This window comes from Triturus cristatus, chromosome 3_1 (assembly GCF_964204655.1).
Source record: "Triturus cristatus chromosome 3_1, aTriCri1.1, whole genome shotgun sequence".
Classification (NCBI taxonomy): domain Eukaryota; kingdom Metazoa; phylum Chordata; class Amphibia; order Caudata; family Salamandridae; genus Triturus; species Triturus cristatus.
This window is the reverse complement of record NC_140583.1, coordinates 377825645-377852406: the sequence shown is the minus strand read 5'-3', so window position 1 is coordinate 377852406 and position 26762 is coordinate 377825645. Positions and strand designations below refer to the sequence as shown.

The window sequence follows — 26762 nt, the reverse complement described above, 5'->3', positions numbered from 1 at the left end:
CACGGAACTCCCTCCACGGGCCGCGGCTGCCAGCAGCGAAAGTTTTAACACCATGCAGCTCTGCCAGGTCAAGGGTGAATGGCACCAGTGATGTAATTTGTAGAAAACACATACTAAATCTGGGCTTCTCTATTTTTTCCCCTCCATGCAATTCAGCAATGCGCTTTTTCAGGGATTAGTGGAAAAACTAGGGGGGATATTCTCAAGCACGTGTGATAACCATCACAAAAGTTACTTAAGGCAACCTTCAACATCGCAGTCTATTGCGGCAAATTTACGCCGTGTTAACCAAGTATTCACGACAGTACCATGCAATAGTCACCAGATAATGCGTCAAATGGCCGCGTTAAAATCAACGCCACGCCGCAAAAATGCGAAACACGGACGCAAAAAAGCTGCGATGAGGAGAAGCATGATGCAAAAAGCTGCGAAAACCAGCCACAGGCCTGCAAATCCCACGCGTCTGGCAGGAAAATGCACTATAAAAGCAGAATAAGAAAAACACACCAAATACAATCAAAAATGCGCAGCACCGTGGATGCACCCTGACCAAGCACAGAGGCCAACCCGAACCCCACAAGCCCCACAAACCCCCAGCAAGGTACAACAGGGTCGGGGAAGGCCAGGGAGAAGAGGGAGAGGAAGACGGGGTGCAGTCCGCAGCAACACAAGACCAGCGTCATGGAGGTGACAGAACACTGCCAGCAGCTGTCCAACAATCAGACTACCTGGAATGCAACCGGAGTGTCAAGGAGGCCAATGGATGAGGCCAAGAGATGCTGGCATGACCTGAAAACCTAAAAAAGGCACAAAGACGTCACCAACAGGAAGGCAGCAACGGCGACAGGAGGTGGGAGTTCTGCGCCACAGGAGGAGCAGGAGGAAATGGAGGCCAGTCATCAGTGTGGAGACGGTGCAAAGAGGTGGGAGTATGGACACAGCTCGAGAGGACCTGACACAACAACAACAGGGTGAGTAATGACCAGGGACTGGGAGGACGGGGCGAGATGGGCACAATGGCAAACTTGCACAATCAATTATAGCACACTGCACACCCACAATGACCCAGGATCATGTCCCTCATCCCCGTGGCACACTGCAGCAGACACACATAGCAATCACAGCATATCCCATGATAATGTGGCACCGAGTGCAACACCGACACTGCAGAACAGGGGATACAACTGGGTCCGTTCATGCGCAAAAACAGGCCAATCACATTGGAAAGAGCAGGGAACTGTGAGATGCAAATGCACGAGTACAACCTCACACCCGTCATGTAGTCCCAATGTCCACTCTTCCCCCCAAATTGCCAGCACCGCCCAAATAGTCACAATGTACATTGTCATATAGTCTGCATGTAAACAAGAACAATGCGCAACCATAAATGTCAACACAATGTCAACATGCATCTCCCCTTCACATTGCAAAGGGACAAAAACAGCTCCAGCAGGTCAGACCAGACAACACACCAGTGATGCCGGAGACGACCACCACACCTCCGCCACTGACACCCTACAACAGCTCATGGACTTCTCAGGCAACCCATCCCAAGGAGCAGGGTAGCCAAGCTAAATAGAGAAGACCCCAGCCCCTGCACCGACCACACAGCAGGAAGCACCCGCCACCACGGCTGGCTCCCAACACTTCACCGAGGCACACATCGCATTCCAATGTCAGGTGACAGAATGCCAAAAGGAGGTGGCTGAACAAGTGTGGGTGGGCTCAAAGCACATGGAAGCCGAAATAGCTCACATATGTGGGTGTTCAAGTCCCATCAGTGACCACCTACACCCCACAAAGGAGACCCACACCGCGACAGATACACATGCATGTGCACATGTCCTGCAATGAAGCACGCCTAGAGCCACGGAATCATCATTCACACCCAGACGCTGGCCCTCCGTACAACAGCCTAGTCCACTCCTCATACGTATTGAGTGGCTGACGACAAAGCAACATGTCCATGGTCTTACCCACTGCCTGCGGTGACATGTCTGCATCCGCTGTACACAGCACAATGTAATGTCATAGGGCCCAGGGCCCTCATGCATACAACAAGACCACAGGGACCCACGCATATATCATGTTGAACTGGCTATGGGCACGTGCTCCCGGGCCCTTTATTGGCAGGGCCACATGTACAGTGACGCCTGTGCTGGATGGGTGTGGGGTGAGTATAAGTCAGCCCGCATGGAGTGCTTGGTGCTGGAAACAACGTGAACAGTGGACACCAGTGCAATGGACACAGAAACACCTGCATAACAGGGTCAACTGCTGAGCAACATGGAGGAAGCCGGAGCAAGGACAGTGAGCCGGAGCAACATTCAAACAGAAATATCTGTGAGTTGCAGTGCACTGAGGTTGGGGCACTAGAGATGAGCACGCTCGTGAAGAAATTGCTAGGATTGTGTCCCTTGCAGTTAGTCCTGATGCAGGTGGGTGTGTTACACCTGCATCAACTTCCTCATCAACGTACCAGGTCTCCCACTCTGCCTGAGGTGACATTGCTGCGCAACCTCTCCACAGCGCAAAACTCAATCAGTAACGGTCCATGGGTTGCGGTGCACTGAATCAGTGGCACCTGGAGTGCTGAACAGGGGATCAGGCATATGATGGCATCCATGACAGGCCTGAGCAACTCCGTTAGTCTGCCAGTACTACTGTTTCGACTCTGGCAGATGGTGGTTGGAGTTGGCCCTTGCGATGGTGGCGTGTGCCTCCTGCGGTGATGCGATGTCCGGGCCGGTCACGACTCGATTTAATGTGTGAGCCCTGGTAGTCCGCAATTGAGGTCGGAGGCAGCGGACAGTGCAGGGCCACATGCATGGGCGTCAATGACCTCAAGACCACCATCACAGAGGTCATCCAATATTCATTCAGACAGGGTCCCTGACGTGAGCTGCACAGAGATAGTGGCCCCGGATGCACAGTGGTCGGCACAGGCACACAGCCACGGGACGGTGACTTGCGGTGCACTGAGGTAGGGCCACGCGGACTGGGAGGGTCCTCATCAATATCCGAGGTGAATGTGGCGGAGGGTTGCTGGGGACAGTGGAAGGTGTCCTCCAGGGCATTATGCAGAGGTCTGATGTTATCTGGAAACAGCAAATGGAGGAATGGAAAGCAACAGCCTCATTGCCACCACCAATTCGGTGACAGCCACATGAGGATGAAAACTACCCCCCTAGTCCATAGACTCAGACTGCACCAATGTACAACCAGAGAGTGTCCATGAATGTCGGGGAACAGACTTAATGGCACCGGGGCTGGGAGGAGGTGCAGTCTGCGATGATGCTGTTACACTGATATGAACTCCTTCATGGCTAAATCAAGACTCTGTGACCTACTGGACCACAGTGTAGGCTGGTGGCAGTGGTCAGCAGTGGCCCACAGCCATGTGTCATTGGCTCACGATGCACAGAGTTAGTGACATCAGGGCAGTTGTCGGTAGTGTTCAATCACCTCCGTAATGATGATCCTATTCCCTCCGGACTGCAACGCGTCATCCTCTTACGCCACTCCTTGTGTGCAATGATATGTATTCTGCCTTTGAATAATTGATGTTCACTTCCAAATCTGTGACCTACTCATGTGCAGCATAGGCCGAGGGCAGTAGTCCGCGTGGGCCCACAGACACGTGTGGTTGTAATGCTATGCACAGACTTGGTGGCACCACATCGAAGGAAGTATAGTGACATAAACTCTGCCTTAAATAATGTTCACTGCCATGGTGTAATCAAGACTCAGTTTCAAATGTGTGACCTACTTGTTCGCTGTGCATGCCGGTGGAGTACGTCAACGAGTAAGGAGTACTGCGCGCCTGTGTTGCGGAGGCCGTGATGGTCTGAGGTGGCTGCCACGGTCGCAGGCCTCGGGCTTGGAGATTGCACCGGCACATGGTGGGCCCTCTTCGACACACACCAGGTTGGAAGGTGGGCATTGAGGCCTGGGTGCACAGGGGTGGGCAGGACTGGTTCGGGGACCAGCGTCCCAGGGTGCAGCAGGCACACAGGATCGCTGGCGACTCCGCTCACGGCGTCGGCCTCGTGGCGGGGTGAGAGGCGCCACCCTGGCAAAGATGTTGGGCATTCCGGAAGAGGACCATGCCCAGAGTTACGTGCCTTTTATTCACACCCCTATGCTGGCCTGGCGTACACCAGGCCAGCCCACTCCGCTCACGCTTACGGGGGGGATGTAACAAACTACATTTCCATCTTCCCCACTGGCTGGGGTGACATGCTTGCGTCCACTGTCCACTATACTCAAAACACTAGCGGTGTGTGTCAACATAGATATGTGTGTGGTCTGCATACTGTAGTCTGGAAATCACATCCACGCCACACTTGGCATTGTGTACAGTCTCATTCATGGGTCGGTTGCCTCCTTTGCACATGACTGGTCCCCACTTCTTCCGACATTCTGCTACTGTGTGGCCGAGGTGCCATGCCGTTGAGGGCTAATGTACATGGCTGGCCCCGGTTACCACAGTAAGTTGTGCTGTCGTGTCTGGTGGGTGTGCATGTTGTATGTGAGCTTGTAACCTGTGCATTCCCAGTGTTGTGAGTTGCATGATTGTGGAGTTGAGGTGTGTGGTGTGTGCATTTGGCATTGGCCAATGAGTAGTGCATTTACGTGGCTGCCATCCTGATGGTGCAGGTTGATGATAGACTGTCGGAAGGTGTAGGAATCATGCACACTGCCTGGGTGGTTTGAGGCGGCGTGGGCGGAGATTCCCAGGTGGTGCACTATTGCCTGGACATTGGTGGGATGCGTGCACTTTCTGTTGCGCTTCTTGTGTGCAGTGTTGCTAGGGGCCACTAGTAGGACATGTGTGCAGTCAATTGCCCCCTGACACGTGTGGGAAGCCAGCTGTGGCGTACACGCCTTGCTTGGTCTCCGGCTGTTCCTGCGCAGTGTGTGGGAAGTATACATAGTGGGGTACCAAGCTGATGGTGTTATCCATGACTGTTGTGAGGAACTTGGATTGGCCTGGCTGTGTAACTCCTCCATCTCAGCTGGATGTTGGTTGGAGGGTACCAGAGTCCAACACGTGCAGCACGGCGATCAGGTTTGTCTGAGGTGGGATGTTGGTTGTCCGCTGTGTTGGTACTGTCAGCCTGTGGTCAATGGTGGTCAATATGAGAAGGAGGGTTGTCCCTTTGGGCATGTAGTGGGCAATGACATTCTCTGATGTTGGGTCTGTGTAGTTGGTGCATTTTGGGAGGGTCGCTGTCTTTGTCTGTACTGCCACAGTGTTGGTCCTGGGGGGGCGGGTGTCCGGAGCGGTGGGGTTGGTAGCGGTGGGTGTTGTGGCCCTCTTGGGTGTCCGGCACGCATGTTCAGTGGCTCCATGGCATCTCTTGTTCTTCAGGTGCGGGTCTGGGTTGTGGTCCCTTTTGTGGTGCATGCTGCCTTCCGACATTGTAACAGGTCAGAGCAGGTGCTGGTTTCCTGGTGCTAACGCTCCTTATCGCCTGTTTTGTGATCCTATCGCCGATCTGTCTGGTCGTTGAGAATGTTGTGGAGTGGTGTTTTTGTGGCTTTTTGCACGGGAACGCCTACTCTGCATCTCATTAGCGATAGTTGCCGGGGTCATCCATGGCGATGTGTTTTGAGGATGCTATCGCCGGAAAACTGGTGATATTGGCTCTTAGCACCAGCTTGTGAATGGGGTGATGAATTTATCACAATTTTGACTGTACTAAAGTGCCTTTAATTCGGTGATAGCTCCTTGAGAATATGCCCCTAGTTTAGTAAAAGAACTAAGAAAAAAAGCACTGACAAAGCCAATAGATCTGTTCTTTGGGATATATTGGCTTTGCTGATGCCTTTTGGTGATGCTCTACAGCTTCGAGCTTTTTCCTGAGGCTGTGCAGAATCACCAAAAGTTAGTAAATAAAAAGAGTAGCATTTACACGAACGCTGCTTGTGACTTCGTCATTCCAAAAGGGCACACGTAGGTGATGTCAAAACGCATTCGGGCCAGTGTAATAACACGGTTGCCATTTGTTTAAAATGTTTATTTACCAATCAGAGATGTTGGACGCTACTTTAATCGGTAAAAACAATAACGATCTTTTGCTATGAAAGAGTGAATTTTAGAAAAGAGGACTGCAGGTTTGTGGGGGTAGTGGAAGCAGAAAATGGAGGAAGTAGGAGGGAGTAAGACGGAGAAAAGCTTCACATGGGAGAGAGCAACATGGGCCGGAGGAGAAACACACATGGAGAGAGGAACATAGAGGGGAGGGGAAAGAAGAACACTGAGTGCAGAGGTGTGGAGAGATACACTCAACGTTGAGAAAAACACAAAGTGACAGCAAGACAGGAAGCGGTGGAAAATCGCGAGGGTTAGAACAACCTGGGCAGTTAGAGGGTGGGGGTAAAATAAATGGCAGATACACAGATTATGGGGGGTGGACAGTTGGGGTAAGCACACAGGGGAGAGAAGGAGGCAGCTGAAAAAAACATTCTCCCTCAATGGGTGCTTAACCAAAGCGTGGGGGGTGGTAGGGAAGTAGCCAGCAAATCAGAAAGATTATAAAGAGGCTGTGCTCCAGGAGTGGGACAAACACAAAATGGGAAAACAGAGACAAGGGAAGCCAATGAATAAGCAAGTAAATGAGAGTAACAATAAAACCAATACTTACCAATAGGAAGAAATGAGCGGACTGTAGGTTTTCGGTAAACCCAAAATAGGTCTTTTGTAACCAGACAGCTTCTTCTGTTTGGTAGGCCCCACATTATTACTGTCGAGTGCAAAAGCAATATTGAATAGGCAAGGAAGAGAAGAACTTCTGCATTTCAGTAAACACGCTCAACTCCTTACCTAATTAGAATACATTTTGTGGTATGTAATCGATTCAATGGAATCAATATTTGGTAAAGCCAATAGGTCTTGCATTGGTTGGCAGATGTTTAGCTTTGTCAATGCTTGCTTTTGCTTTGTCATGGGTTTTGCAGAAGGTTATTGTTTGAAAGCTGCGGGGACACTCATCAATCTAAATTTAAAAAACGCATAAAAGCAATACTAATTTTGGCATAAAACCTCGCACATTGCCAGAGTAGTCCTTGGCACTGAAGGGAACTACCTGTGCATGGATTCTTTTTTGTGAAAGGTTAGAATGCCGTCGTTCACAGTGAAGTTAGTCAATAGCTGAAGTGAGAGGAAAACATGTGAATGACCAAAAAACATACCAATGGGTGAAGAGGGCTGGGAGAAAGTTTCCTATGTAAGTATATTTTATATATAATTTTAGTAAAGTCAAAAGTATTCACTAAAACAAGATTTAAAAACAACAGGTGCACCAAAATGGCTTGTGTCTGTGGTTATGCAGCGTTAAAGACGAGCCTTTGGCATACTGTTAAACCTTAGATATTCGCTTTTGTGAGAATTAAGTTTCTTCCAATAAATCACACAAAGCACTTGCTGGCTCTTGTATGGCGTTTCCATGGCAAAGACAAGTTGACTTGAATAATTGAAGAGGTATATGTAATATTTCATAATCCTGCACGGGACAATTCATTTGCATTTTAATGGGAAATCTAATTATTTGTATTCTGTTTATAACAGTTGTTGCAATTAATGACTTGAGCTGGCAAACCACAGCTATGTTCCGGCCGTTTGTGGAGGTGTATGTGCTGGGCCCAAACCTGAGCGACAAGAAAAGAAAATTTGGCACGAAAACCAAGAGCAACACCTGGTCACCAAAATACAATGAAACATTTCACTTGTGAGTATGGTGGATCATTATGTTAGTTCAGAAGACAAAAGCAATAGCATCTACTGTAGAATGTCAGTGATGGTTACTGTAAAACGTTTTAAGTTAATAGTTGCTCACCAACCATATTAAAGCTTAATGTTGTGTCTTCAACTGTAATCACATAATATAAAATTAAGATATTACACCTGTAAACATAAGTAAAGAAAGATGGATAGTAGCTGATAAGCACAGTATTTAGTCTTACTTTGAAAACTGCGTTTAATATTGATAGCACTTACTAGGTTTTCGAGATGGCTCAACAACATAGCTGTTTGTCGGTTTCTTTTTCTATTTTTGTGGTTAGTGGGCAGAGCTCGGTCTTGCAATAAAAAGACAATATATGCACAATGGAACATTTAAAAAAGAGCACATGCTGTAAAACAACTGAAAATCATGTATGGAAAGGAGCAGTTATCAGTTAAGTAAAGCATGTCGAGGAAAGGCTTCTTGACATTCATTTTAGCAGGGATATACTGGCGATGGAATGAACCATTCCGACTGTTATCACCCATCCAAAATCCGAGCACAATGAGTTGTTGGGCCTGAATGAGGAATGACATGCAAACCTAGTATTACCGGGGCAATAGGCACCTGCGGGACATTATTACAGGCACAGGAAATTGCTTTTCCTGCTCCCATTTAACACTTGCTCTGAGCAGCCGGCAAATGGAAGCAGTGAGAGCCATTCGTCTCACAGGGAAGTGGCGGGAGGTAGGGTCTGTGTCAGGGGTAGGACAAGCTCCTGCAATGCTTGTGAAAGTGATGTATTCTTCCCACAGTGATGGAGGGGTCGGTTGGGAACATAGTTGTGTCAGTGCCTGCAGAATTTCACCCGTGCCACCAGCAGTTTAAAATGTTTGAGGCTAGCCTGCACATGGCCAGAAAGCAGCAGTGGCTCCTCCTTTATGGGGGGGGAGTGTCACCCCCCCTCTCACCAACAGTTGTAAAAACAGGTGTATTATCATTTAATTTTTTTTCCCAGGGCTGAGTCTTGGGGGTGGGCCATCGCGATGACAGGCATGGAGGAGCAGTGGTGCAAGGGGGCATGTGGGTCTGGCAGGCCATCTTAGGACAGTCAAACTGACATGCGCACTGAGATGGCTCCAACTCGAGCTGCGTTGCTGGATTGAAGACAGCAGGCACAGGCTCCCAGTTTCTTTGGGAGCGCAAATCCAGCCCACTAAGGCCAATTCTGGTACTTCCCCCATGCTGTCAGCAGCATGAGCGCAGCATCTGGATTGGCCATGGGGCAGTCTGGGAGCCTCTGATACAGTGGAGCAAGAGGAGCAGAAGAGCAGAGATGCGGCGGGTGACAGGTAAGTTCTTTTCTTTTGGTTTATCGTCATCCACCCCCTCCGTGCTCACCACTTTTCCGTGACACCAGCCGCTACTGCCAGAGAGGCCTAGTAGCAGAGCCATCAGGAACATTGCATTACAGTGAAGCAGTTTTCCCATTCTCTGGGGATACTAGGCTGGAGATGCATAGTTGCGGTTGCGACCTTAGACAACTAAAAAGAATGGAAGTTAAGTTAACAACTATTTGGACTGGCTGTACAACGATTTCATTTTTGGGCAGGCAGTGACAAGGCCTAGGGAATTATGCTCCAGTCACTGTGCTTTTCAGGGTACCATTCTCCTGTGCCAAAATGTATTTATTGATTTTTAATTTAGTGTAAGCCTCCGGTCCTCAATAATATAGATTCAGTTGCCATGGCTACACCACTGTAAGGCTCGAGCTGCCATCAATAAAGTGTTTTCTCTTTTTCTGAAATACTTCTTTTATTATTGAGTGTTTGGTAGGAATTTACCCTCCATGGTGTGCAGTCATGTGCCCATTGCCAGAGTTCTCATCACAAGCTTCAACCATCGGATGCAGTCCCCTTCTGTTCTTCCATAGTCCAGTAATGTTCTGAGGAAGGTGACAGGGGATGCCACATTTATGCCTGGCACTAGCTTGTGGGTGGAGGTGACTCTTGGCCCCTCCCTAACCAAAAGGTTAAAAGTTCCCAGGAGCAACTCTGCCCTCTTCTGCAGCAGTTCCTATGTGCCCTATTGCAAATTATCTCTCAGGGCCCCCATTCACTAAATTCAAGCTGGAGAATCTCATCTCCCCTGGTGCAGAGCCTTTGTGTTCAACTAGAGGAGTGACCAGGTTAATAAGCAATCCCTTTCTTCTTTGTCACTTCAAATCGGTTCTGGGGGCAGATTTTCCAACACTGGGGATGGTGCGTGCCTGACTGTTAGGATAAAGAAAAGAGCCTGTGCAGATGTCATCTGACATCTGCTTATGACAGGATTGGTCCCCTTGAAGTCAATTAAGTTACTGGCCAGTTCCCAACTGATCTTACTGCCTGAAGAACAAACATCTCCCAACAACTAGATCTCTGTCTCTGCTCTGAGCAGTATATCAATAGGTGTGTAAGGAAAATTTTACAAGCTATCCATTGGCATTTTATTAACTGATGGAATGTAATTCAGATCTGTCAGACAATCAGTATTACATGATTTACAGATCCCTAAGTGTACTATACTGTCCACTCAGTTATTTTTGGTTTGTAGATTATAAATTCAAAATGAATGTAATAATGTACTTATATAAGTATTATCAAGGGTTCATTAAAAGGAATGGGATTTCTGAGCTGGAATCGAGATCTAAATGCTACGTGTCAGAATTGCTATTACATTTTTTTTAAAGAGGATACAATCATCTTCACATTTGTCTAAATAATCTGGCTTCATACCTCACTCTATCAGATATTTACTTATTCAATACAGAGTTGGTTTCCTAAAGATTTTCCAGTAACACACTAAATGAATTGTGTTGCTTTCTGTGATCAACCCATGAAACAGCCTATGATGGTTCTATTATTGTAATATCTAGCGATCTAGAAATTAACAGAGTCATAGGAGCTTGTTTTATGTTTAAAGATAAAGTTATAAAGTCTGATAACAGCCTGTATTACTTTCATGTTAACAGTTGATACTTCTTTCATTGCTGTTATTGTTCACGACCCTCACATTTTCATTGGAAATATTGCATGTTGCAAGCAAGCACAGATGACATTTTCTATCATGTGGGCTGCATGTCCAAAGCACAAATAAGGAATCACTGAAGGTATCCTAAATGGCAAAGCATATACATATTAAAAAATATTTAGAGTTTAAGGGCCTTATTGCGAGTTTAGTGGTCCTCCTGTTGGCCTGCCACCGCCGCACCAACAGGAGGACCGCAAAACCTGTAGTGTTCCCCCTAGCCGGATTACAAGTGTAATTCATGCTAGGCAGGCGGGCAGTGCTGCGTTGGTCATCGGTGGTGGGCTGTTAGGCTAATAGGAGAGCCTAACATGCAGCCCACTGCCATCACTGCACCTACAGCATGTTCCTGCACGATGTGGCATGCATGTCACAAGGTGCAGGAATTGGGGTGCAATTACAGGAGAGCACAACATGTGCCCCTCCCACATGCACCCCAGGCCCTGATACAGCAGGGGGCTATGTTAGGGCCCCCTTAGTTGGTTCTCTGCCAACCCTTTCATGGCGGGCTCACTGCCATGAAAAGGGCAGTTTAAAGGCAACTCGTAATATGGTCAGAGATGCTGGCAGTGGCACTACCAATATATTCAGGCCGGCTTCAGAAAGCTGGTGGTCTTGTGGCGGTCTGGACACCACACTCAGAATACTGCGGGCAGGCCTGCAGTGTGGCAGTGGTCGTACTGCAACCCCGAATACACCAGTCCTGAGGACCGCCGTGCTCAAAATAAGGCCCTAAAGAATAGCACAAGCTCTGTGCTGACCGTAGCAAAAGACTTAACCAATCAGCAACCTAATGTATTACTTAAATATAATACCTCACCAGATAAGCAAATGAGTTCATGTTATTTAATTTCAAGATAAATTGTTAAAACCTAGAAAGAACAATGCATCCTCACAAATGATGCAGACTTCATGAGTGCATTGCATATGAAACCGTGAATGGAAATGGAAATAACGATTACCCCAGAAAAGAATGCATGTGAAAATTGTCTGTAGGGCAATGTTGCAGAGACCAGTCCACATAGATAATCAGGTTTCATTGAAGTGGCTCTTTGTACAGCTTTGATTTCTTGACAACACAAACCTCAGAGAAAGAGGTGTGTGTAGTGTTCAACAAATTCGCAACACAGGATTAGATACAAAATAAATGTAGCGGTCACAACCATTAATAAAATTAAAAAAAAATATTATAGCAAAAAAGGTTAAGGATTTCAAAAATTGAAGTTAGAAAACACCAATCAGCAGTCGATGTTGCAAAGATGTCATATTAAAAATAATTAAATAAACAAGCATAATGAAAAAGATCATCAGGAAAGTGATGGTTTAAAAGGGCTGAATCAAAGGTTCTGGGGAAATCTAAAATAAATGAGCATGCTATCAATGAAGAAAGTACTCGGGGGGCACTAGAGAGCCTGACTCTAAGATGGCCTCTCTGTAGTGTAGCTCCAGCTGCAGGACAAATAATCCATCATAATTCACTATCCCAGGAGTTATTAAAGCCTGTGTTCAGTGACGATCCACCAGGGGAGACGGTGGTCCCAAGCTTTGTCAATCCAACTGCCTGCGGCCCCAATAGGGCGGACATATCGAGGGAGCACTGGGCTGCGAAGCTGTGGCCTGATCGGAGGGCGGGGAGACGTCAACTGTGATTGCTGAATGGAGCTGGGCTGCTCTCGGAGTCCATCCAGGCAACCCAACACCATCTGCGTGTAGGAACGGACCCCGAGCCTGGACCAGCAGCCGTGGGGATGCAGTGGTTGCCCCCCACAGGGCAGGAACCTGAGGGGAAAGGCACCTGAGACACAGAGTGAGATGATCCAGCCAGGCAACCCTGCTGAGGCAGAGGTGGAGCTGCAGACTATCGGCCCTAGCCTAGGCCTGCAACAAATACTGCGCAGGGCCGGGAATATCTTCGACACAGAGACGTGGCGGGTGCCCACCCCACACATGCCAGGAACCTGAAGGTGCATGTGCCTGGGCCACTGGGTGGGACGGCACAGCCGGGCAGCCTTGCTTTTGCTGTGGCGCATGCTGCCCTGCGGACTAACAGGCCTAGCTCAGGCCTACAACGAGTGCTGCTGCAGGGCCGGGAATATCTTCACAGAGGCTCACGCTGTCCAAATCACCTGTGGAGGTGCCCTCGAACCAAAATTCAGTCCTGGCATGGGTGTGGTGCCTTTGGTGCAGGCACGTTTGAGATCCACTGTGTTCGGAACTGTGGGGGCGGCAGGTGGCTTTTTCCCACAACTTCGGACCTGGCAGGTGGGGGCACCGGAGGCAACCCCCCGCGGCACATTGGCCATGCGATTTCAACTCCTGGGATAATCACCATGAGAAGAGGGACACCTGCCCCCTACTGATACTGCCCCTGCCACTTCACGTGATTTTCCAGCCCCCTGAGGACTCGAGTGGGGCTGCACTGGCTTTGAGCTTAGCCCTTCTTGCCCAGGGAAAATTGGAAGACGCTGCAGGGCTGCCCTGGTTGACTGGCGTGGGGTGCTGAGGGTGCTGCGACCATGCGATCTACAACCATTTTACCTCTGGCTCGGCGACTTAGACATTACCACGTTGCCTGTGGTACTGTTCCGGTCAGGGGGTTAGCTGTAAGACACACTCCTGGGACGTTGCGGGGGAGGCGCTGTTTGAAGCAGGAACACCCCAGCAGATTCCCGCATCAGACACACCATTGTTGTTAGACCTGGCACCTTGGCGTGAGTCTCCCTTCCACTTTTTGTCGCTCTGCCTCATGTGTTTTGCTGGTGTTAGCTGCTCAGAGCACTGTGCCACTGCCAACCAGTGCCACAGTGCAAGTGCTCCCTATTTAAAATGTATATGTTGATTGGATTCCATGATTGGCTTATTTGGTTTACTGTCAGACCCCAGTAAAGTGCACCAGGAGTGCCCAGGGCTTGTAAATACAAATGCTGCTGGTGGGCTTGCAGCAATGGTTGTGCCACCCACAGAAGCGGCCTAGTAAAATGTGTCTAAGGTCTGCCATTGCAGAACCTGCGTGCAGTCTGGTACTGTCATGCTGACTGGGCAACTGCACCCACTTCCCAGTCCCTAAACCTTCCCTTAACTTCATCTTAGTCACCCCTATGGTAGGCCCAAGGGCAGGGTGCATTGTAAGGATAAGGTAGGAGAAGCCCTGATGTGTGTGGCATGTCCTAATAGTGAATTACAGCCACTTTCGTTTTTCTCTATTGCAAGGCTACCTGTTCCCATAGGCCAGAATGGGCTGTTAGAATTGTTACAGCCTATGATCCTAACAGACCCAGGGAACATGGTAGAAAATCGAGTTTAGTATGCCTGAACTCAGAATAATAAAATACATCTTTTAGTAAAGTTTATTTTAATATTCTGTGTTTGCAAATACCACTTTTAGAAAGTTGGTATTTGCTTGCCTAACCATTTCAGCCCGCCTCTGCTATGATGTGTATCTGCCTGTCTGGTTTGTGTGAGTGACAGGGCTGGGAAAACCCAGAGGGGCAGGGCTAGGTAGCCTGGTGGTGAATAGAGAGATTGACATCCAGATGGGTGGGAGGAGTGCACAGGGACTCTGAATAGGGCTGTGCTCTGCCACTACAATGCTGGCTCCACTTCCTGTGGAGCGGCTTATGTCTCTGCCCTGCACCCTGAATAGAAAGTCAGAGTCATGTCAACAAAGTGCTCAGGAACTGGTTTGGACTGGGCAAAGGCCCCTCTACCCCAGAGGAACAAAGGAATTAGGGGTATAAGTATTGGGACCCAGCTCCCAAGAAATTAGATCCTCCTGAGTACTGTCCCTGACCTGGGGGATTGGCCTGCAGTGGTTGCCTTGCTGCTGAAGGAGAGGAGAAAGACTACACAGACTTTATTTCAACTTGTGCTTAAAAAGATCTCGAAGGACTTGGAATAGAGGGTGCCTCCTGCTGAAGTCTCAGGAACAACAGACTTCACCCCCCAGCTCCCCAAAGTTCTTTGGAAGTGCCTGCTGCAGTTGTTGGGCCTTCTGAGGGACTGCGTGTCGCAAGGAGCTGGAAGCGCGACTCAAGAAGGAGAAGTGTGTCGCCGTCGGAACTGCTGTCGTCGCATCACGTAAAGGGTGTCGCCGCTGCTGCATCGCATCGATTCGATGTGTCTTGCATCATCCAAGAAGTGTCTCGCAACGCCGAAGAAGCGTGTCGCCATCGCAGCCATCATGGCTGACGCATCGCACCGCATCCAGAGAAGAGTCTCGCATCGAAGAAGAAGCGTGTCGCCATCGCAGCCATCATAGCTGACGCATCGCACCGCATCCAGAGAAGAGTCTCGCATCGAAGAAGAAGCGTACATTGACTTAAAGTGTTGCATTTAAGAACTTAAGAGAACTAAGCAAACTTCTACCATCTAATGGTCTTGTGGTAACTATATATCAAGAATCCTTATTTTTAATATAAAGCCTGTGTGGTGTCCATTTGTAGTGTTGTTAATTGGTTACTGTATGTGTTCACAAATGCTTAACCTATAACGCTCTGAGATAAGCCTTGTCTGCTCGTGCCAAGCTACCTAGAGGGTGAGCAGGGGTTATTTTAGGAGTGTAACCCCTTACCCTGACTAGAGGAAAGGTTCCCTGCTTGTCACAAGTACCTACCTGTGCCAACCAGAGAACCCGGATTCTAACAATTGTCAATCGTCAGCAGACTGTAACAAGAAGGGAACTGGGGTCGGAAGACGCCACCACTGTTGAAGCTTGGTACGCGGGTTCGCTTAAGCTGCCTTTGCCGAGACATGCACGGGAACCAGGGACAGCGTGCAGCATTTCTGAGCTAGGGGAAAAACAGACACTAAACAACAAAAATTGGTCTTTGAGCAGTAGAAGGTCCCCCCGGGTGACCCCCTGCCTCGGATGACACCCAAGCGGAGTCACAGTCAACCGGCATAACCCCTCCTGAACCGGACATACTTGAAATGTTTAGAGACCGGAAGTAGTCTCTCACCACCATCGCCAGTAAAATCGACTCCCTATCTGATAGATTTCACCGCCTAAAGGAGAAGGTGACGAACCAGGGTGAATGCCTAGAACAGGTGGAACAGCGCACCTATGCGCTAGAAGATGAAGGCATGGCCACCTGTGAAAAGCTCCTTAGCATGGAGAAGGCACTCGAGGTAATTAGAAACAAAAACGAAGACTTGGAAGCAAGATCGCACCCAAAACAACCTGTGCATAGTGAGGGTGCCAGAGTCCACTGCAATGGCGGGAGTGCAGGATTACATCGAGGAAATGCTGCAGGCCCTTTTTGGAGAGTCGCTCTCCACTGTCTGCATTGTGGAGCATGCCCATCACTCTCTTGGCCCCTGCCCCCCACCGGACGCGTCAGCAAGGCACATAAGCGCACGACTCGTGAACTATTGTGATAGAGACACTGTACTGCGCCTCGCCAGATGAATGAAAAAGTTTGTGTACCAAGGAAACTCGGTCTCCTTCTACCCCGACTTCACCCTGTCAGTACAAGCAACCAAAAGAGAAATTTTGCTAATTAAACGCACCCTGCAACAACTGTAAGTCAAGTACTCACTATTATACCCGGCAAACCTTCGAGTGTTCCACGCTGGAGAGACCACCTACTTTATGGCTCCTAAGAAAGTAGCCAGATTCGTCAAGGACTTACGTCTTGCTAAGAACGCTGAACGGCCAGGAAAGACACAGTAGAAGAAATTCACACCAGTGACAATGATTAGACACAAGTTGCTGTGATGAACCTACAAGAGACTACCAGTAATGACCCAGTGATTTGGTCTGCTCTGGCCACAGGAGACAGTGACTCTCTCCGCATGTGTATCCTTTACCTTAATTTAATGCCTCTCTAACTGATACTCTCGTCTATTTGACATTCACTTAGTCTGGGTACCCTCCTTTGTAATTGTGTCCCGCCGCCCTGCTCCTGTGGGTGGCCATTTTGGGTTCCTAGACCTACCCCCAGGGATGTTTCCCATAGACTGCTCATTGCCACACTCTAGTTGAGGAGGTGGGTTGTTTGGGGTTCTTGCTCAGCCTGATTGTGGGGCTGGTGTGTGTGAGGTGTGGGTTCTTGTGGGGACGTTTTCATATTGTAATTGTTTGAAGTGCCATCCCTCCTTTTTTGAACTTCTCTTTACATTGCTGACTCCACTGACGTGACTTCCGTCACCATGCGCACAAAGGCGTATTGTCAGGCAGGGCAACATGACTGAAATTTAACTGTGTCACTTGGAATGTGCGGGGTTTAAATGTTGCACGCAACAATAGGATGGTAGTTGCATACCTTGACTGAAACAAAGTAGATCTCTGCTCTATGTAGGAACTTCACCTCAATGGGAACACCACAGGTGTTTATGGGCGGGGTGGGTGAAAAACACATTGCATGCTACTCAAAATATGCTTGCGGCATTGCTATCCCTATCAGGAAAGGGCTGCACTGGTGCACACACACTACACTTTGCGATAAGATGGGCAGGTATGTCTCACTAGCTGGTTCTCTGGGTGGACACCCCATCTGACTCATATCAATATATGGCCCCAACATTGATGACCACGGCTTCTCTGCGGAGGTGTCGGTGTGTTGAACTATCTCGGTTAAGGAGCTATACTTTGAGGGGGGATTATAAGATGATACTCGACACCCAGAAAGACAGGTCCGGGGACCTAACAAACCTCATCCTTGAGCAGCAGCCCAGCTGCAATCCATAATCTCTGAGGGAGACCTGCTGGATATATGGAGACATAAATACCCTGAAGAGCTGCGCGGCACATGTGTGTCATCTCCTGGACATTCATGGTTGCAAATAGACTACTGGCGGGTCTCCGGTGACACAGCGATATGGGTCGCAGAGGTGCAGCATCTGCCCTGGACTCTACCCTAACAGAGCTTTTGCCTGGAGACATCTGTCATGAGCACTGAGGGACCAGGTATTTTGTGAATCCATAAGACAGGCCATAGCAGAATATTTCAATCTTAATGAGGGAACAGTTGACTCCCCCTCCACCCTATGGGAGGCTTTTATAACTGTCATCCGGGAAGAATACATTGCTAAACAGTCGCAAGGTCTCAGATCACTGTGAGGGGACCTAGAAAAACTGGAAAGGGAAATACAGGCCTTAGAACAGGAGTTCTTTAGCAGCAAAATTAGCACTTTACTATGCACTATTCATGCCAAATTAGACGTATTCCGGGAGGTTGTGATCAGGGAAATCCATTTCCTTAGCAGAGACACTAGAGCCCGGCGCTATGGTGAGGGTGAGTGTGCTGGGAAAACACTGGCAGGGCTGCTCTGGAAGCCCTAGGCCAATGGCTATACACCTGAGCTGCGTACAGCTAATGACGAGCTGGCGGTAGGTCAACCAGCTGTGCAAGCTGAAATGACTTCCTTCTATACGTACCTCTACCAAGCCCAACAAGAAACAAAGCCTCCTGACTTGGAGGATTTTTTTGACACTCTGGAACTGGTGTAGTTGGAAGTGGGCCTAGAGCTTACCTTGATGAACCCTTTACACAGGAGGAAATACTCAGAAATATTCTAGCACTCTCTGGGGACAAAGCCCCTGGCTTAGATGGCTTATCAGCCACCTTTTATAAAGAATATGCTAGCCTACTCATCCTGCATTCAATGAATTTGTATGAGGAATCCATTGCTGTGGTCGCCGCACTCCACCATAGGTCCTTGCGCTAGTTGCTTTGGGCCTTAACTAGCTGATGCAGTTTTGTCTGCAGTTTGGGCGGATGGTCGTTGCTAGATGACTCTGGGGTTTGGGAGCTGTTCTAATGGGGGTGCTAGTTATTGATTTTTGTTTTGTGCTTGCAGACGGGCGGGGGGGGTGAATCCTGAAGTATCAGTTGGTAGGAGTGTGGTGGGGGCCCTGGGGGGGCTTGGAGTACATTCCATTCTATGCATAATACATTCAAGTTTATTACATAGAATGTGAGGGGGATGGGGTCCATGGCCAAAAGATATAACATTTATGCATATCTAAGGAGGAGAGACGTGCAGGTGGCTTTCTTGCAGGAGAATTACCTGACTAGTGGCGAAGTGGATAAACTGCGCAAGAGGTGGAGGAGCCAGATATATGATACTACCTACTCTTCTTTTGCTAGGGGGGGCATTGATATGGGTGAGACCAGGGGTCCCATTCGAACACACCCGCATACTTAGTGTGTTTATTAGACAGGACACCTGTACTTTCCTGATAACTTGCTGTGGTATAAAATGCATTTGGAAGAAAACAAAACTATTAACAAGTCTAACAAAATAAATCAGGCATCTTCTGCTTACTTTGGAGTGATTGAACATGAGGACCCAGTGATATATGGAGGTCGTATCCCTTGACATGCCATCAATTAAACATTACGTTTACAGCTTTAGGCATGTCACTTATAAATCATCAACATCATGTGTTTAAGTCTAATTAGTTTAACCGAAACTAACAACACTTCAACATTAAATGCATTAAAGTGCCTGGTGCACGGCTCCCCTGGCTAGGCTTGACGGCTCCCCAGGGAGCTATGACGCACAGTTTGGGAACCTTATGCAGACGGAGTACCTAGGTAGGACCCTTTCGGACCACAGTCTGTTGCTGCTGACTCACCAACTGATTGGGAGACGGCCCCCGATTCCGTTGTGGCACCTGAATCCACTTGGGCTGGAAGACAGGCCTTTCAGGGAATCTCTGAGAGCCCTTATTGAGACTTATTTCCCGATTAATGCTGAGTCTGCGTTCTCTGTGTTGATTGAATGGGAGGCATTCAAATGGTAGTGAGAGGCCACTGCTTTGGGCGATCCATAGGTGCACAGCGGGTAATTCGTCAGGAACTACTGGAGATGGCGTCCCAGATTAGACAGCTGGACAATGTTCAAGGTCAGGGACCTGACTCTGCTGAGCTTTTACAAAAGGTCCGCGCTAGCTATAGTGACGCACTGGAGAGGTTGCGGTGCCACAGTTAAACCTAGACAGGGTGCAGAAGGAGGAGGGGAGGGCCGGACAGTTATTTTCTTGGTTGATTAAACCTGAGGGTAGAGGGGCGCTGATTATGCAGGTCCAATCGGACGCCGGGGAGGTGATCTATGACCCTGAGGCCATCAATGGCCTGTTCCGTACCTATTACGAGAAGTTATATACCAGTCTTGGGCCAATCCTGGCATAGGAGATACGGGGCTTCCTTGAAAATTTGCCATTAAAAGTGCTGGACGAGCAGGTGCAGGATGACCTGGGAGGCCCGGTGACCCTGCATGAGGTTGGGACTGCTATTTCAGACATGGCAAAGGAAAATACACCGGACCCAGCGGCCTCCCAGCTGAATTGTTCGTCGCCTATAAGGACTTATTGGCGCCAAGGCTAGTGATTGTCTATGCTGAATCTCTACACCAAGGTGTCGACCCAGATCACGTTGGTGATACCCCTCCCTATGTCTAAAGAAGTGGCCGCTCCAGTAACAGAGTATAGACCACTTTCCATGCTTAACGTTGATTTTAAAATTCTTAGAAAAATATTAGCACTACGGCTACTCCGCATATGAAAGATGTCATCCATGCAGACCAGAATGGGCTTATCCCCTCCTATAACCTGCGTAGATTATACTATGTCCTGTTTCATGAAGAGTTACAGTCTGGGCCCTCTGCGGTTGCCCTGTCTGTAGATCTGAAAAAGGCCTTCGACACAGTAGGATGGGAGTAATTTTTTTAAACTATGCTACGGTTAGGCCTTGGGGAGGGTTTGGTGAAGTGGCTCCGACTGTTGTTTACATCGCCGACGGCGCGGGTCCGAACTGAGAAGTCTGTGTCCTCTCAATATTTGATACAACGGGGTACTCGGCAGGGGTGTCTCCTCTTGCCCCTTCTATTTGCCCTGGCAATTGAACCACTTGCGGAACTGATACGGCAGGGTGGAGTGGGGATAGGGATTAGATGGGTGGATGCATATGATCTCCTTGTATGCAGACGACCTGCTGATCTACTTGGGAGAGGTGGTACCTGGCACCTCAACAACACTTACATTATTGGAGCGATTTGAGGCACTGTCGATCTTGCAGGTGAATAAGAAAAAGACCTACCTATTACCCCTGTTGGGACCAGGCACCCGGCCGGGGATACTGCTGATCGACATTAATTGGGCTCCCCACTCCATCAAATATTTGGGAATCCATGTTTTCCATTCTTTGGAAGACCTACGGGAAGGGAATCTGGATAGGGCGCTGCAGTCTCTCCAGACCTGTGTACACTTCTGGCACTCGCTGCAATTGCTGAACATGGCGCAAATCTCCCTTCTAAAGATGGTCATGCTGCAGAGCCTACTGTATTTTTTTGTTAATTTACCGACTCTGATGCCACGAGTGTGGTTCCGCACCTTGATTGCTTTAGTGAGGGATCTGATATGGGGGGATGACAGACGGAGGGTCTCTTTGCAAACATTGCAATGCCCAATGGCAGAAGGAGGCCTGGGTGTGCTGGACTTGAATTGTACATGTTGGCTGCCCAGCTGCAGTGGCTGGCACAATGGGTGGAGGGAGTGAATGAAGCAGGTACTTGGCTGCTGGAGCCCAATGTTAAACCGGATGCGTTGTTGGCTAAATTGCAGAGACAGGCAGTTATTGTCCCACATAAGTCGGTATTGCAGCGTACAGCCATACATACTTGTATCCACAACCTGGGTTGGACTCCGTGGTATTCCCCTGCGCTGCCGTTGGTGGGGCTCCCACATGGGGATCCGGTGACAGTGTTCACGGTGGAACAATTGGAGTCATGGACAGAGGTGAGCTTGAGTTCAAGAGAATTTTATTATAAGAAGAGGGGTGTCAATATAGAATAAACAATGTCAAAATCATGTCATTACAATACAAATTAACTGTAATAAAAAATCATACACAATTTGGATTTCTTATTAAAAGGAAAAAGAACAAAGGAGAAAGAACAAAGTTAAGTATGCGAAACATGAATAACATTATACTAAATAAAGATTTGGAACAATTAGGGTGTTCAAGGAGGTTTAAGAACTTAGAGTTGGGAACATCGTTTGGCACTGGCTTCAATATACAATGTAACAATGACCATAAATGTAAGCGTTTTGTCGCCATTTGTATAGGGAATACAAAGGAAGTGTCCAGTCTGTGATTATGGCATATCATGTAGCACAAAGCCTTGTAAGAAATGTTTGTAGAGTCATTCCAATTTGTGGTAATTTGTTGAAAAGCAACCGCTAATAGCAAATAAATAATTTTGGTATTAAGTGTAAAATTATCCCAGATGGATGATAAGCTTCCTAGAAAAACATGAACAAAAGAGAAAGGAAGTTCAGTTGCAAAAATTAGATTAATTTGGGTCCAGACTTGTTCCCAGAAAATGTGTACATGTGTGCATGAAAATAACTTATGAAAGAAGTCAGCGTTTGGAGCGGAGCATGTCCAACAAATATCCGGAACTGCCATGAATTTTTTACTTAAAACTTTCGGTGTGAGCAAAAGTCGGTTATAAACAAAAAACAATGTTTGCGTTGTATTGGCTGCCCTTGAAGATTTACGGATTTTGGTCCAAAGATTCATCCATAATGACGATGACCATGAGGTCTCAAAATCATGTTCCCAAGCTATCTCTGTTTTTGATTTCTGTTTAACTGTGGTAATGTTATAAAGATGGCGATATAAAGTGGAGGCTCTGGGAGAAGTTTGTAAAAGAGTATGAGTCTGTGATGAAGTGTCCATCCCTGCGTGGGGAGTCTGGGAAGTAGGCAATTGAGAGTAAGTATCCATCACAGCCTTCTTAAGGAGAGTATATTTATTATTAAATGAATTAGGTAAATTGTATAGTTGACTGAGCAAAGTGAAAGATAAGAAGTCAGATTGTGAGAACAATTGATGTATCCAAAGAAGACCCTTTTCTCTCCATGTTTTCCAATAGATGGGTTTATGTTTAATGAGCAGGTTTTTATTGTGCCAGGTTGTTGAGTTGAGAAATTAGTCCGTGGTAATAGGAGTTGGGGTAGGAGATACCTCCAAAAGTTTGGAAGTTAATTTAATTATAGGAGTAGAAAGGGACTGTAGTTTGCGTGAGAAGGATAGTTATTCTGAAAAAGAGAAGGGGAACAAGAAAAGACCCTCCACTGAGGTCCAAGGAGGTTCATTATCTGTAGAATCAAGCAACCAGTGGGAGGCTTGGCGCAAGAGGAAAGCCTTATGGTAAATGTGAAAATTGGGAAAATTGACTCCACCCTCTGTTTTAGGGCCTGATAATCTTAATATGGACATACGAGGTTTCTTGTGTTGCCATAAGAAGGAGGAGAGAATGGAGTTAATCTTCTTGAACCATTTATTGGATATAGGGACTGGTTTTTTGGAAATAGTATACAGAATTATAGGTGATAGCATCATTTATATAGTGTCTAGACAACCCCACCAAGATAAGTAGAGAGGGTGCCATTTAGAAGTTAATTCTGAAAGTTTTTGTATGCATTTATTCATGCACAAAGAGACTGTGTCCAAGATTGAAGACGTAAAGTATAGGCCTAAATATTTAATGTGTTGGAGACTCCAAGTGAAATTAGAAGCGTTACAGTCTGATTTAAAGGTATATTTGGTTAAGGGCAAAATCTCACATTTGTTGTTATTCAATTTATAACCAGAAATGAGAGAATATGAACGTATTTCCGCTAGGAAGGCAGGAATAGATTCATCTGGCTGTGACATGAGAAGTAAAATATCATTTGCATAAGCTGCAAGTTTAACATGAATATGTGAGGTTCGGAAGCCATGTAAGCATGAATTCTGACGCAATTTGGAAAGAAAAGGTTCCAGTGCCAAGTTAAATAAGAAAGGAGAAAGAGGACAGCCTTGACGGACTCCTCTAACCAGATCAAAAAATTAGGAAATCAAGCCATTGGCGCAAAGTGCTGCACGTGGATTGGAGTATAAGAGAGCATTTAATGATACAAATTTGGGGCCAAAACCATACCATCTGAGGGCATAAAATAAATAGGTCCACTCCACTCTATCAAATGCTTTTTCAGTGTCCAAAGCAATCGCCACAAGGGTATGTTTAAGATGGATAGATTTAGACAGGATGTTGAATAAAAGTCTTGTGATATCTGTTATAAAGCGCCCCTTGACAAATCCAGATTGTTCTTTGTTCAGCAAAATTGGTAAAAAGGAGTCTAAACGTATGGTTAATGCTTTGGAAATATTTTTATAATCAATATTAACTAAAGATATTGACCTATAATTTTTACAGTGTGAAGGATCTTTACCTTCTTTGGGGATGAGGCAAATATGTGCTTCTGAGAAAGAGCCGGAGGACCTATCCAAGGAGCAAAAGTGATTTATTAGGGAATGTAATTTGGGAATTAAAATTTTGGAAAAGTGTGTGTAAAATTCGACAGTGAAACCATCTGGGCCTGGTGCCTTGTCCTTTTTAAGGCTATGAAGTGCCTTCAAGAGTTCTTGCTGTGATATGTCTAACTCTAAGGGAGTAAAATCAGGGATATTGAGTTGGGGTTTCTAGATGGTAGAGAAGAAGGAAGACAGGGAGTGTTCCGTGGGTTGTGTTTCAGATGTATATAATGATTTGTAGAAGAGAGAAAATTTGTCTAAAATTTCAGTGTCCTTAAACTTTAAAACAGAGTTTCCATTCAAAATAGATTCAATATTCAACTTATTCTGTCGGACTTTTAAATAATTAGCTAGTATTTTCCCAGCTTTATTTTTCCCTCCATAGAATTTTGCGCTAGATTTTGGTAAATATAAGGAGGCGTCATCAGTCAATTTTTTGATAAATTGTAGTTTTGCATTTATAAGCGTAGTTAGAGATTCCTTTGAGTGGGAAGTGTAATAAGAATGCTCCAGTTTCTTAATGCTTCCTAACAATTTACTGGTGTGTCTACGCGCAATTTTTAATTTTTTAGCTACAAAATTAATAATAAAGTCTCTCGCCGAGGCTTTAAAAGCATCCCAAATAGTGGAAAATGGTAAAGAGTCAGTATTATCCATCATGAAATATTCGTCTGAAAAGGTAATGAAGGAAGCAGTAAGCTCTGGATTTCAAAGAAGAGCATTATTAAAAGGCCATCTTCGAGGACCAGTGAGTTTAGGCAAAATGTCAAGACAAACTGAGACAGGGACATGATCTGATAACAAAATGGGGCCAATTTCTGCATTAGTAAGGGATTGCGAAATAGTGTGAGAAACAAAAATATAATCAATTTGTGACTGAGACTGATGTGTTGGAGAATAAAATGAATGTTCTCCAGTGGTTGGGTTACACAGTCGCCACGCATCAAGGAGTTTATGTTGAGTGATGGCGTGAGTAAACGCTTTATGAGGTTTATTAGGGATAAAGGAGGATTTAGAGTTTCTGTCCGTGAACAGATCGAAAACTTGGTTACAGTCTCCAGCTAATATAAAATTATCTTCTATGCAGTGGGAAATTTGCTTTGCAAATGTAGACCAGAAAGTAGTACACCAGAGGTAGGGGCGTAAACATTGAGAAGAGAAACTGGAACATTCTTTAACAACAATTTAACATTAATCCATCTACCCTCGGTATCTGATTCTTGTGATATCAATGTAATTGGAAGTGATTTACGGCACAATATCATCACCCCATTACGTTTGCCATCCCCTTGGGAAAAGAAAACATTTCCTACCCAACCCCTCTTTAATTTAGCAGACTCGGTATCCAAAAGATGCGTTTCCTGCAAGAATACAATGTCCGCATTTAGTTTCGCCAAATGAGATAAAACTCTTTGTCTTTTGATGGGAGAATTTAAACCCCTAACGTTCCAAGTAATCAATCTTAACGACATGAGCTATAAGTACAATATTGAGCACAAGATATGAGACATAAGTCCAAATCATTTAACCGACAGCAAAAAGGATACATGAAGAGAGAAAGGAGATGAATAAGCCGCTGCATCACACAGTAGGAAAAATTAGCAAAAGTAAGCAAGTGAATACAAGAGTGAGATTCAGACAAGCTGAGGAAAAGAGAAATTAATTAATCAAATGGATAATAAAAAAGTAAGAAGAAATAAGAATTGAAATATGTAATGGCAAAAGAAGATATACATCGAAGGGAGAACATTGAAGCAAAAATATACTAGAAACCAAAACAGAGAATGGTAAGAAGCTTTGGAACAAAACAAAAAACAAAGGGAAAAACCGTTAACATACCTACAAAAGGGAAACATGAATGCGAGGGTGGGTGAAACCACATGGAACAGACGCGACATCCAGCGAAGATTAAACCAAACCAAGGAAGGAGCATGCCATGTTGTGATCATAACTATGGGAACGAAGAGAAAAAGAGAGAGAACAAAAAAGGTAAGGCGAACCCTCTATATGGGACATTGAGTGAAACATGAAGAGTGCAACTACTGAATAATAATAACCAGAATTCCAAAAGCAGCAAATAGTTATAACATATGAAAATTAGGCATAAACTGAGAATATGGAGCAGAAGAAAAAGTGAAAATCACATGCAAACCGGAAGAAATTCAGGTGATAAGCGAGGAGGAAGGCCTTGAAGAGTCCATTAGAGTAAGCTTGTTCGAATTAATGAAGCTTTGCAGACAAATCGGATCGTCATATGACGTTGTTATATTGTTGTATGTGACCTTGAAAAGGTATGGGTGGAACAAACCGTATCTAGCTCCCATGGCACGGAGATCAGGTCTCATATCTAGGAAGGCTTTGCGTCTAGCAGCTGTTGCTTTTGAATAATCTTGTGCAAAAAATAATGTAGAGACAGACCAAGTTATCCGTTGTGTAGCTTTGGCAGCCGCCAGCACTTTCAGTAGATCCGTGTACTCTAAAAAATAAAGAATAACTCCTCTGGGTCTCTGCGAAGATAAGTAAGTGTTAGAAGCGCGCCCCAGTCTGTGAGCGCGCTGGATATTCAAGGAAGTATGATCTGGTAATTGGAGGATCTTTGCAAGGAAGGATTTGAAGAAAGTAATAGGGTCAATGCCTTCGACCCCTTCATTCAAACCAT

The 26762-nt window shown here is 46.5% G+C and overlaps 1 protein-coding gene across 1 annotated transcript in view; it reads left to right on the top strand.

The window, feature by feature from the left end:
- Positions 1-26762, top strand: part of UNC13C (unc-13 homolog C) — a 1458878-nt gene that overhangs the window by 1419597 nt on the left and 12519 nt on the right. Inside the window, exon 33 of the mRNA XM_085644160.1 lies at positions 7574-7733. Within this exon, the coding sequence (XP_085500286.1) occupies positions 7574-7733 (160 nt within the window). The remainder of the gene's footprint in view (positions 1-7573; positions 7734-26762) is intronic.